Here is a 13,221-nt window from a genome sequence, read left to right as displayed (position 1 = left end):
TTAAGACCTACTCAGATGGTTTTATTTCACCCTCTATGGATATATAATACAAATTACAATATGTATGGATCTAAAAGCAAGTAAATGGAAAAGAACAATCAGTTTAAAAAAAAAAATTGTAATTCAGAAGAAGAAGTAGGCTCATTTTACAGGTAACTGATTTGCATCAAGCTGATATTACTGTTCATTGTAACTGTTGTTATTAAAAACGTGTGGAAAATAAATTTTCAGAATCCAATTTGTGTTGCTCTTTCATTTCACTCCACTGATACATGGAAAGCAGTGGGCCTTACGGTTCAACCACTTTCCACTTTCACATTCCCCTTCACTAACGCAAAGTTAGTAGTAAATTGCACAAGAATGTACAAATGAATCATGACTCTGTTTTACAAACTCCTAAGAGTGTCTGTGCTTATCTTAAATACAGCAAAATCTGCCTCATTTTAATCTGGGGCTTAAATCTGATTGGCAGCATTGTCTTTGCATTAATATATTGCGGTGTGCTGCAGAAGCGGATCTGCAGCGCGAAGCACTTGGCAACCAAACCCAACACCCACGCTATCTGTGTTGTGGGGATTTACTTTGAAGTAGCCTTAGTCTGGATTCACATTAGCAGTTGTAGCATGTCACTGCCTTGGCTTCACACTCTCCAGGAGTGTTCTGCAATTGAAGTGTGGCATTTGGGGACCATAGATACAGCTGTTGAAACATTCTCCTGATTCACTAATGTAGGTAGACCAGATGAAGTGCGGTTCACCATCACCTTGTTTTTTATGTTCTTGTAATCGAAGCACTGATGGTTAAAATCAGGATGAGAAGGACTGGGCCCTTCAAGAGTACAGATAGCTAAAAGGACATTCTTAATCATTCAAGGTCCAGAGAGCTTTTCTAAAACACTCTCCAATGAGTGCTGAAAATTGCTGCATTTATTTCATGACTAGATCCATATGTTTTCTTTCAAATTATTGTTTGGCTGTGCTCAAATAACTCACAATGTTAACTTCAGCAACTCCAGTTATCACAGTGCAGGTTTGGTGGTTGGCAGGAGCAGAGGGCTGGCTGTTAACTTGTACAATTCCCTTCAGCCTGTACTTCTTTTTTTTCCAAAGCAGCTGGTTTCAGCTGCCCTGACTGTTCTCACCATCTCCACTCTCGCTGTCAACAAAGAATGGAGCCCTGATTTTCATGGCAGAGTATTTTAGTGAGTACCACACCCCATGCCACGTAGACCAAACCAAGCCATCATCATGGGGTCCATTGTACCTTCCTGTTCTGTAGTACCGGCCATTGAGATTCACAGCATGGCACCTTGTAATGATGTAGGAGAGGGAAAAAAGGAGATGAAGTTTAGTGTGGGAAGATACTGCACCATTCCAGTGAAGTACAATTTTCACACAACATAGATTTAGAAATAACCAGGGTGGGATTTGTTGACAGATTCAGACACCTAGATATATCTGTCTGTACTGAACTGGTTATCTAAACTCCTACAGTAGCCTATGGAGATCTGGTTAATGCATTTAGTGGAACGCAGAGAAGTATGTGGGTCATCCCAAAGTAGACACCTACATTTCTCAGATAATTCAACATGTTGACTCCTTCAAGTGTATTAACTAGGGACAGGATCCAGCTGCCTAAACAGAGAGGTGGAGAGCCATTTGGTAGGCTCTAGCTGAAGTGTAGGCAGCTATGTATTGGCACCTAAAAATGTAGATGTCTTTTGATAAAGGTAAATCCCACTATTGATATACATTTTTGTAGCTCCACTGTTTTCAATTTGCATGTGATGAGAGGCAGTCAAAGAAGAGGCACATCCTGCCCTAAAGCAGAGAAAAACTGAGCAGTGTGTCCATGCTCCCAGGACTGATAAACCCTACTCCCTGTCTGTCAATGTGTGGGGTGTGCCCAGCTAGCAAATACATCACCAGGATTCTTAAAGGGTAGGTCATGCCCTAGACATGCTCCAGAATAATGTCCTATGTACATGCTTCACCTTGCAGTGACCACAGTTCCTTTTTTTGGGTTATGACCCAAAGCACATTAAGGAATTTTAATAGGGCTGTTTTCCCCTCTAGATCATTCCTCCATATGCATTTATAGAATCATAGAATAGTTAGGGCTGGAAGGGACCTTAAGATCATCTAGTTCCAACCCCCCTGCCATGGGCAGGGAAACCTCACACTAAACCATGCCACCCAAAGCTTCATCCAACCTGGCCTTGAACACCGCCAGGGATGGAGCATTCACAACCTCCCTGGGCAACCCATTCCAGTTCCTCACCACCCTTACAGTAAAGAACTTCTTCCTTACATCCAATCTAAACTTCCCCTGTTTAAGTTTTAACCTGTTACTCCTTGTCCTATCACTACAGTCCCTAATGAAGAGTCCCTCGCCAGCATCCTTGAAGCCCCCCTTCAGATACTGGAAGGCTGCTATGAGGTCTCCACGCAGCCTTCTCTTCTCCAGGCTGAACAGCCCCAACTTTCTCAGCCTGTCTGAGCACTCAGGAGGTGCTCCAGTCCCCTGATCATCCTCGTGGCCCTTTTCTGGACTTGTTCCAACAGTTCCATGTCCTTTTTATGTTGGGGACACCAGAACTGCACACAATACTCCAGGTGAGGTCTCACAAGAGCAGAGTAGAGGGGCAGGATCACCTCCTTTGACCTGCTGGTCACGCTCCTTTTGATGCAGCCCAGGATACGGTTGGCTTTCTGGGCTGTGAGCGCACACTGAAGGCGGCTCATGTTCATTTTCTCATCGACCAACACCCCCAAGTCCCTCTCCGCAGGGCTGCTCTGAATCTCTTCTCTGCCCAACCTGTAGCTGTGCCTGGGATTCCTCCAACATTTATTCTGACCTTTTTTCTGAAAATCAATAGCCCAGTTTCTTACAGTGAAAACAACTTACCTGCTTTCCTTCATAATGGAAGAAGCAGATTGCTTTCCCTTGAGGATCTGTAGGTGTCAACATCTTAGGTTTGGTTGTGTGAGATGGCAAGATCACATAGCAACCTCCAGCTGAGTAAGGCTGACAAGTCCTCTTGGCTGCGCCCACACCTTCTGCATCCAAGAGGAATCGACTGCTTTCCTTACCTGTTAAACCACCAGCCACCCTTGTTCTCAGATGCACAGTTGCCTGCCAGGAATCGATCGTGATCCTTGTCAGATGTGGTGAACTGCATCCCTCTGTGAGAGGCTGACCACTGATCTTCAAAATTGCTCCCACCAGACAGAGCGTCGCCAGCGTTACCAGAATAGGTGCCAAACCATAACCTGTAATTGTCCTGCAGTAATATGTGAAATATGTCTTTGATATCAGCTCTTTCTGCCCTTCCTCCCATTTCTGAGATCAAATTTGCTCTGGCCATTGTATCTACTGTGAAAAGCATGACTGTTGAAGCCAAGGGTGACTTCTGGTCCCATGCTTTAGTGATCCTAGTATAGCTCAAGGCAGGATTTAAACTTCTAGGAGGGATTGCTGATTACTGCTGATGCTACAAAGGGCTTCAGGTTTTATTGTCTTTCAACAGCCATTTGAAAACTAAACATACTGGAAGGCTCTTCCTAGCTCATCAAGAGCAACTTGGCAGGAAACCATGCCAAGCAGTTGCCTTCACAAACTGATCAGTTTCAGTTAGAATAACTCCTAGGATGTAGGAGAACCAGGTTCACTTTCCTTGCAGGGTTTCAAACCTGCATCTCCTCCCTCACAGAAGACTCCTAACCATGAGGCTGGAGGCAAATGCATGTGGGAATCCCTGTGCCCTGCGATAGAGAGACTGTAAGAGAGCCCATACACATGATCCTGTCTTGGATCTTGGCTTGGGCACTCAGCAGTGTGAGGAAGAAGTCCCAGGCTTATGTCCCTGCTCCCAGGGCTGTTTGTCAGTCAGCCCAACCAGGAATCCCAGGGAACCAAAGCAGGTGAGTTTTGCAGAGTTGCAATTACAACCCTGATACTGAAGTCTGATGCTTCATGTGCAGATGCCCCACCCTCACAGACAAAACAAGCAAATCACTCTGCTCTCCGTTCCGTACCTGCTCATTTGCAAGCTGGAAATTTTCATAGACTGCATAACGTCTTTCCCCATGCCAGTCCATCAGGTCAATCTTTAATGAGCTCTCTCCTAAACACAAAGTGATGTCATGTTAGAACTATCTCATGCAGATTGGAAAGAAATCTATGGAGGGAAAATACTTGCACCTCTAGTGAGCAGGTCATAGATGTGGTCATTGCCCAGCCAGTATTCATCATTCCTGTCCTGGAATTTCCCAAATCCCAGTTTGTAATCATCCCATTTCCTGCAGTGAGATACAAATACCAATTTCAGCACGTGAGGGAACTAGACAGTTTGTGACACTTGGCTATGGAAACAAGTAAAACTTCAGCTGTACCTCTAGACACTGTTTTCTACAAGTATCTGATTCATTGCAAGCTGAGCTGAGATTTGTCACTCTGCCTTAGAATTAAATACAACTTGCAGCTAGCTTCTGCTAAACCTGTGCACACATACATTGGGATCAAACCTTCATACTGCCAGATGCCATGCTTGCAGAATGAGGTTGTCAGTTAGATGAAAAGGGAAACCAGCAGCTGTCATACTGGTCTTCAGCAAAGCATGTGATATTGTTCTTCAGCAAGCCATAATTGAAATGCACTCCTGGCTGGAAATGAATGTTGCAATCTAAAATATGCTGCATTCCTGGATGTATGATGTGGTATGGTGAAGAATCAGAAATTGAATAGAAGCTGCAAACAAAAGCTTCCAGATGGAGTTAAAAGCAAAATATCTGGGTTTGTTTTGTGTCATGTTCCATTTAAATCTACTTTTGATGCATTGACCACTCCTACCTCTGCTTTTTTCACATGATCACTGTTTGGATGTGGTAACTTGTCCTTCAAAGATATATACTTTTCATCAGCATTCTCTGCCTTCATCTTTCTAAGAGAAATCTCCTGCTGTTACTTTCTCCCCATCATTCTCTTAAAATCTCCTCTGTTATTTATGTATTATTTTAAATATTCACGTATACTTCTGTGTATCATCGTTTCCAGTTTTACCAACCTCATGTTTATTCCCTCTCTCATGTTACTGGGGATATTAACTCTGCCTGACCTTCATACTAGTCAATGCTTCACTTCAGATTGTTTTCCCTTCACCTGTGTTGAGAGCTGAACTACCATGGCTAGATAGCTACCATGCTCTAGGCAAGCCAGCTTAAAGCCAGTTGAGATTCCTTTGCAATGGACTGCACTGACTGTAAGAGACACGAGACATGCCCTGAAGTTGTGTGTGCTATGATAGTGAATTAATCTGCATGATGATATTTCTTTTTAACTGTGCTACCAGAGCATCTCTCCTTGTGGAGATTTCCAGGTGAAAGTCACCTTCCTAGAATTTTGCATAGAGAGAGGACAATCTGGACCAGTGGTCTGGCATCTTTTTGAATGATCTGAATAAGAAAACATGTTACACCATGCTGAACAAAAAATCCTGATATGAGAATACGTTCAACAGGTATCAGTCTGTGTGCTGACAGCAGATACCTGCCCATTTGGAGCCTTCAACAGTCCCCATTAATGATAAAACCAATATACACACGTATACACTTAAATACAGAGAAGTCATGGAAAAGGCATTATAGGTCCATTTTGAGAATGGCCTCCTACTACCTGTATATACCACTAGATTGTCCTAATGCAAAGAGTTATCATCACTGAGTATAGTCTTGCACATCCTGCTTCTAAGACAGGGTTTGCCAGGCAGCAGGATGGGGTGGAAGCTGTAGGTGTGACTGTGAGCCCTGTTGATGCACCCACCTGTTGAAGCTCTCCTTGCCATTACTGCGCCGCTGGATGACGGTCCAGCCCCCGCCATCAGACATGTCACAGTACACCAGGAACGGCTCTTGGTCTGCCCTGGGCCTGATCCGGTAGTAGCCGTTTTTGGTGTTCTTCCGATCATACACGGCAGAGCAATCTGGGCAGAACAGTACCAACTTGTTAAACAGGGCAGGGGGAAGCAAAGGGGTACGCGCAGCCTAGAGCGGACATTGCTGAAAGGCTGCCTGGGACAAGGACAGTTGGCCAGCCTGTATACAGCTCTGCAAGCCCTGCAGAGCCAAAGCAAATTGTCCAGTAAGGTAAGAGCATTGCTGGTTGCAAACTCCTGGGCCTGACAAAGAGCAGCAAGGTTTGAGAGCCTTTACAGCTATGCCCTCTGAGGGAGTCATTCCCAAATCTTCAGTGAGACATGAGATGGCTGCAGTGCAGGCTGGAGCTTTGGAATAGGAGTGATGCAGGACCAGAACTGGCTCTGTCAGCAAGACTTTGCAGGGAAGCTGATTTCCACTTGGAAGGTAACCTCAGATGTACTTCAGATTGATCAAGGTCTAAGATTTCTAAAACAAGAGGCTAAGCGCCTGTGACGAGCTCTACCAGGGCTGTATTGGGAGAGTTCCTTTCAGGACCCCAGTGCTTCACACTTTCAATATAATGCCCATGAAGGACAAAATCTTGATTTCAGTGCTTGCAGTTGAGACAGATGCTCTGGGCTCCAGTAAGTAACTCAAGGAAATGGACTCTTCAAGAGCAGGACCCATCTCTCCCTAAATGTCTAAAGTAGGTCTCATAGCAAACATCTGAGAGGTGCCTGTCCAGCTCTGCACCAGGATACCAAACCCAGCTGCAGGTGTCTGGCTGTACCTGGGTGGTAGCTGCCTGAAGCTGCCCAACTCACTCTGGCCCCAGGGGATGTCTGTTGGTACCAAGGCCACCACTGTTGGCCAGTCTGCCCTTCTCTTCCCATGTATCTCAGTTTTAAAACACAACACACTTTAAAAATGTTAAAACTTTTAGCAGAAATAAAATATGACACATGGGGCATTGCAGGGAAAAACAAACACCATGGTGAGCTGAAATTTCCACACACACTACTGTAGGCTATACCTTGGTCGTAGACTATCAAATTTCCACTGGTTGTAGGTAAAAGCATCTTATGCTGCATGCTCCTGTTGCCTGAGAACAGCCCACTGCTTGTTCTATGGTAAGTGTTCTCCAGGATGTCCTTTAGTTGTAGTTCATATAAGAAAAGCAAGTCTTGAAGCTGTTTTGACCTTTGTCTTAATTTATCGTTGTCTAGGAGGCAGATATCTTTTTCCTATGGAGGAAATAAAAGAACACACCCCACCCCACCCCCCACCCCCCCTTCAGTCAGTGGTAGGAACAGGGAGGCAAGAGAGAGCAGTATCTGTCTCCTGTTGTCTCTACCATGTCACACTGCCTCTGTGGATCAAGATCAGTCGATGGTGGTCTTCTGAGATACAGAAATCTTGCACAGCAAGGGCTGTTGAATTGAACCCAATGGAAAAGGGTTTTTCTACAATGACCGTGTCGCTGCACAAAGCATCCCAGAATATGACCAGATATACAGAAAATTACTTTGGACAAAGACAGTATGTCTCAACTCCCATTTAATGAACTCAAAGGGGTGTGTACAGACTGTGAATGATAAACCATTGAGAGGTTGTACAGACACTAGGTAAAAGATACACACCGAAAACCTGGGTGCGGGTGAGCCAAAGCTGACCAGCAGAAGGAGCAGCAACCAGGGCATCATCACACTCATTTCTTATCACCTGAAAAGAAGCATTGACAGGCTGCAGAGGAGGTTTCTTTGGTTCTTCTCACAACTTAATCCCCCCTCACAGTCATGTTTAATTCCCCAGAAAATGCTGCAGGATTTGTTAAAGAGGTTGCTTGAAACTACAGGCAGTACAAAACCAGGGGAAAGATGTGTGTCTGGGAAAAGCTGAAGCACCAGTGCAGTGTGCTGACAGCCACTGGACTTCAGTGGAAGAGATCTCTGCTGCCAACCTGCCCCAGCATACAGACGGGGCTTCCGTCAGAGAATCTCAGCTAGAAAAAACACTGAGTTACTGCCACTGGGAACATTCAGCTGAGCACAGTGATCAGCACAGATTGTTCGCAGGGTGCTTTGAAAAACAATAAAAATCAGAAAGAGTTAAAAAAAAAATCCGAAAAATAGGCTAAAACTGACTCCCCTGCTGCACATCTGGAAGTGCTGCAAAAACTTGGCTACCCAGCTCTTTCCTTTAAGCATCTATGTGCTTTGTTTCAGCTACGGCTCTATTAGAATTCCCAGGGAGGCTGAGGCTAGGGCTGCTTCCAGAGCCAGCAAAGCTGTTGCCACAGTGGAGCCATCTGCCGGGCTGGCCAGGCAGGGCCCAAAGCAAGCCGAGAGAAGCAGCACTCCACGGAGGGCACCTATAAAAGATGTCGTGCAGGTGTGTGCCCCAGAACACGGCACTTTTTCAGCTCACAGAGGAGTTCAGGGTGACAGCAGCCCGTGATGCTGGTGCTTTTCATCCACACCGCCACGCAGCCATGCGGGTGGCTACAGCACAGAATTGGGCTCCACACAGGGCAAGTGGGTGGAGGCAAAATGCCAGGAGGAAGGATGGGTTTGAGCGATGGCTCCTGGAAACCAGACAGCACAGACCGAAGGAAAAGAAAGCAGCTTCATCCACACCTTTATCAACACATGAAATGCACATACCTGTAACTCGCCTTCCCTCCAGACCTCCTCCTAAGATTATCTCCCTTAAAAGTCAACTGCAAAAGAAAGTGATCATAAATCTGGCTGCATCTCTAGAGGTTGATGAGATTTTCATCCTCAGATGGCCCATGCCAGGGGTGCAGATGAAGAATGTCTCACAGCACTAGGCAGTTGCACAGAAAAGATACTTGCAATTCCTTGTGTGATAGTTACCCAAAGCCCAGGTTGTCTGTTGTTACCCAATATTCATCCTGCTGCTTCCCAGTGAGGATAACTGCCAGTGAGGTTTCTATCAGCAGTGCTCTCCAAAGGAGAGGGGCTCTGCTGGTTGCATAGTATTACCCACCTTATTTGACTAGGAAGCTCAACCAAGACTGACTAAATGTTTGTATGAATCACTAAGACTAATGCTCCCTGTGGGAGTTTTATCTCATGTTTAATACAGCCAGGCTCATTTCATGAAGTCCTGCAAGGTGGAAAGAACATAGCTTTTGTGTTTAACATTCCTTTTGTGGTTTATTCTGGTTTATATGTAAAAGTAGAGCACAGTTGTAATGCCAAAAGAGCTGCTAATCTGAAGCAAGAAGCAAATGTGGGCGTATTAAGCAAGATTTGCTATTTGACTGAAGTCTCAGGAGGTTTGCAGTTGTGTAACTCTCCTCTGAGCTGGATAATAAGATTTGCTAGTTAACACAAACAAGGACATTTGTGAAAGAGAGAAATAAAAAATCCCAAACAAACAGATGGGTGCCTCCTTTTGCATTATGGCCAAGGAATTACAGATTATTTTAAAGAAGACAGCAGAAATTTTCCACTTTACAGAGATATGTTCAGAGGATAGACTGGGGTCAAAAGACAAGGTATATAAGCCCGTAGTTAAGCTCTGTGTTAATCTCCAGGAAAACAGGACTGTCCAGCTATTACCAAGTACAGCTATTCCGTTTATTTCTTAAACACTATTTCTTAAACACTGCATTCCTCTTCTCCCGCAAGAACACTGACCCATTTCACTGCCAAAGGATTATGAAAACAGTGCTTTACTCCTCACTTGTTCTCTACACCCATTTTAGGCTGGTTTGGCAGCTGTGAAATTATATGCGTGAAACATTTCCTCATGAAACTCAACCCTTTGCTCTGCCCCTTTGGCCAGGGGCTGCAGCCAACAGTAGGGTGCTGGGGTATTGTGCACCTGGGCACAGGGGGCTGCACAGCCTCCCCTGGGCTCCTCCACAGCAGTGTCTCTTTCCCAGCTGGAGCCAGCCAGCACTTACGATGCTGTGAACCAGTTCATGCTCTTGCCTACATGATCAACAGCCTCCTCAGCCCATGAGCACCTCCTGCTCCTAGGTGAGATCCACAAGAGGCCTCGTTCTGTGAGTGGCAGCCACTCCATCCACGTAATGGAGTCACGGTGTGGGAAGCATGGTCAGCCCTGCAGCTGCCTGCAGAGCGGTATGGCTGTGGAGTACCAGGCCCCATGTCTTGGAGTTCTGCAGGTCCCTAGGTAGGAGGGCAGTGAGCTGCAGTCCTGGTGGGACTCACGTGTGTATGTGGCATGACTGCAACTTTGCAAGAACAGGACTCAAATTCCAGCCCTCCTTCAGGGACTCCTCAAACGCCTCTCATAGACATCTGCAGCACTCTTACACACTCTCTATGACTCCACCAGTGTTAGCCTCACCAGTGTTTGCATGTGAAAAAGCCAGTCAGCTGGAACATGTTTCTTGCACATCTGCTTCACAATGAACTTATTTTCCCAGGCTAGATGAAGCTTTAGGAACATTTGAAGCACAAGAGAGGGGTTGCCATGAAGCTGTGTTCACGTGAGGTGGGTTTAGCAGGAGGGTGTGTTCATGTACTGCTCCACTGGCCTGGAGCTAAAATAATCAAGTCATTATAAAGAATGTTGGACACTGTGTGATCATTGATGTTGTTTCCTCACAGATGCTGAAATCCCTAGGCAATGCAACTGCAAATGCTCCTTTTTTTTTTCCCTGGAATACACATGCTTCCCACATATTCTGCAGTGCAAATTCCTGTTCAGTTACTTGGAAGGAGATCAAATTACCTTTTAAGATACTCAGTGATCTTGTCAGCAAATAATAACAGTTTCATTAACCAAAAACCTCTCCACCCTCCTCCACCCTCCTTCCAGCAAAAGTACATAGGTGCTGAATAACAGTCGTGAAAAACTATTACTCACACATTAAATGCACAGCAAGCACAGGAAGAATGCAAACTGATGGATAAATATGAATGAGGAGAGTGGCTCTGGGGCAGCTCTTGGTACTCCTTCAGTCCCGGGGCACTGGGCTCCCCCAGAAAGAGTAGGTTGGGATAAAACCATGACCATGACATATGATGGACATTCACTCCCTGAGAGCCCAGCTGAACTGCAGCTGGATGACAGTGGTGGCATCTCAAAACTCTTCAAAGACACGTCTGGAATACTGTGTTCAGTTCTGGGGTCCTCAGTACAAGAAAGACAAGGAGCTACTGGAGAGGTCCAGTGGAGGGCCACAAGGATGTTCAAGGGTCTGGAGCATCTCTCTTATGAGTAGAGATTATGGGATCTGCGCCTGTTTAATTTAGAGAAGAGCAGACTGAGCGGTGATCTCATTAATGCATATAAATATCTCAAAGGTGGGTGCCAAGAGAGTACCAGACACTTTCCAGTGGTGCCCAGTGACATGACAAGGAGCAATGGCCATAAACAAAACCACAACAAGTTTCACCTCAATATGAGGAAGAAACTCCTGACGTTAAAGGTGGCAGAGCACTGGAACAGGCTGCCCAGAGGGGTTGTGGTGTCTCCCTCCCTGGAGACATTCAAAACCCACCTGGCCATGTTCCTGTGTAACATGCTCTAAGTGGCCCTGCCTTGGTAGGGGAACTGGACAAGATGATCTCCAGAGGTCCCTTCCAACCCTAATGATTCGGTGATTCTGTGACCAGTTCCTCATGTTTTGTTCTTAAAAGGAGCAGGGACTAAATGAGGTAGACTGCTTCAGACTCCAAAGCAGTTAGAGACCTGAGGTTTCCAAAGCAAGAATCTGACTGCCTACCTGTGATCTGAGAAAATGCAGAGTAGGCTGAAGCCAGCTCCAAGCAAAACAGCTCATTTGCACTGAATCCAGGTGCTTTATGCATTTGCCATTGTTTTTATACTATTTCTACCATGTCCCACCTTCCATGAACATGGGCTCCATTGCAGGCACTGCAGATCTGGAGATATAAGGGGTCCACAGGCTCTTGATACCTGAGCTACTAAATATCTTCTGTAGGAACCTGGATGCTAGATTTTTTAAGACAAAGTTAATGTATGAGGTCTGAAACAATTTTTTTTTTTTAATCTAATAATAAAGGGTTTCATCAAAAGTAAGATAAATGTAGAAGATTGGGATGACATCAGCCACCACAGTTTCAATCTACCAAATAACCGAAACCAGCACATGTGCATTAAAAGTCTGTGGTTTGTGAGCAAGGAGTAACCACAGAAATGTGTGTACAAAGAAGGACCAATGGCAGACCATGAAACACACTAGATCTGAATGTTTTGATAACGTTCAAAGAGCAAAGACATAATTCAGTCTAACTAATGAGTCTGCATGCAGCCTGTGAGTATCTAATGGGTTGACACAACAAACGTAATGAGTTTGGAAGATCCTGAGGGCAAGCACAGGTCCCCTGGATCTCACATCAGGAATAGCTGTACCAAAGGGAATTAGTCACAAGGCCAGAGGGAGTATGTGGATTATCTGCATGATCTTCTACCTACCTCAGGTCAGAGAACTCCCTGACCTAATTCAGTCCCATTTGAATGAGAGCATCTCTTTGAGAAAAAGATATTCTGGTGCAAAATATTCAGTGCTTAAAAACCAGCCATCACCTTAGCATGCTCTTCCACTGCTTAATCACCCACATTGTTAATTATTATTGGTTTTTTGCCTTAAATCTAAATCTGCCAAGTCACATCCTGCAGCTCTTTAATCTCATGCTGCTTTACTCTGCAAAGGGGAAGAGCCTTCTGCTGCCAAATGTCTTTTTCCCTGCTCAAGGCTAGGTTCTGTGATTGCCCCAGCTGGGAAACCAAACCCTGGTTACCTGCTTTGGCTGCAGGGGGAAAGCCAGCAGGGTCATGGAGCAAGGGGTTACATGGAGCTTGTCCTGGGCAAGGCTGGGCACCATGGCACAAGCACATCCCAAGGGAAGGGGCACTTGTGGACAGGGCACTTGGCTGGCATGGAGAGGGAGGGCAAACCCAAGCTTTTCTCCTGAGGTGATTCCATTCAGGGTTGTTAAATGCAGAACACATACATAGAGGTGCTGTAAGATGTGGGTGGTGTTTGGCAGGGTGTAGTGGATGGAGGTGGTCTCACTAGGCTTGTTGAGGGCCTCCAGGGACTCCAGTACTCCTCTGCCTAGATTCAGGATCCCAATCCAGCCTAAGGAGGAGACTAGCAGGCAAGATTTGTGGCCAGGACAGTCCAGGGCATGCACAGGAGCAGAACTGTAGGTCTTGGAGGATCTCTGCAGCCCAACAGAGTGATGTTTGATCAATTTAATTGTCTCTAATGTTAGGCAGCTGCTGAGAAAATATCTTTCTAGATCTAAATTTCAAAGTTTTAAGACTGCTTACACCT

General features: G+C 45.5%; 1 protein-coding gene across 4 annotated transcripts; it reads right to left on the bottom strand.

The window, feature by feature from the left end:
- LOC134163772 (fibrinogen-like protein 1) lies at window positions 1-12,621 on the bottom strand. 4 transcript variants are annotated; one of them, XM_062618920.1, is made up of 9 exons: window positions 11,644-12,621; window positions 8,579-8,634; window positions 7,556-7,637; window positions 6,949-7,159; window positions 5,821-5,980; window positions 4,204-4,301; window positions 4,038-4,126; window positions 3,093-3,283; window positions 1-1,308 (listed from the first exon to the last, which is right to left on the bottom strand). In XM_062618920.1, the coding sequence occupies exons 3-9, from the start codon at window positions 7,625-7,627 to the stop codon at window positions 1,119-1,121; spliced, it is 1,011 nt and encodes a 336-aa protein (XP_062474904.1). In that variant the 5' UTR covers window positions 7,628-7,637; window positions 8,579-8,634; window positions 11,644-12,621; the 3' UTR covers window positions 1-1,118. The 4 variants fall into 4 exon arrangements, with proteins under 4 accessions (XP_062474904.1, XP_062474905.1, XP_062474903.1 ...); XM_062618921.1 differs by lacking the exon at window positions 11,644-12,621 and adding an exon at window positions 10,782-11,148; XM_062618919.1 differs by lacking the exon at window positions 11,644-12,621 and adding an exon at window positions 8,925-8,975.
- Window positions 12,622-13,221: the final 600 nt, after the last annotated feature.

This window comes from Pezoporus occidentalis, unplaced genomic scaffold (assembly GCF_034315485.1).
Source record: "Pezoporus occidentalis ecotype Australia unplaced genomic scaffold, CSIRO_AGI_Poc_V1 ctg207, whole genome shotgun sequence".
NCBI classification, from domain to species: domain Eukaryota; kingdom Metazoa; phylum Chordata; class Aves; order Psittaciformes; family Psittacidae; genus Pezoporus; species Pezoporus occidentalis.
The sequence above is the reverse complement of the archived record's forward strand: the minus strand, read 5'-3'. Positions and strand labels throughout refer to the sequence as shown.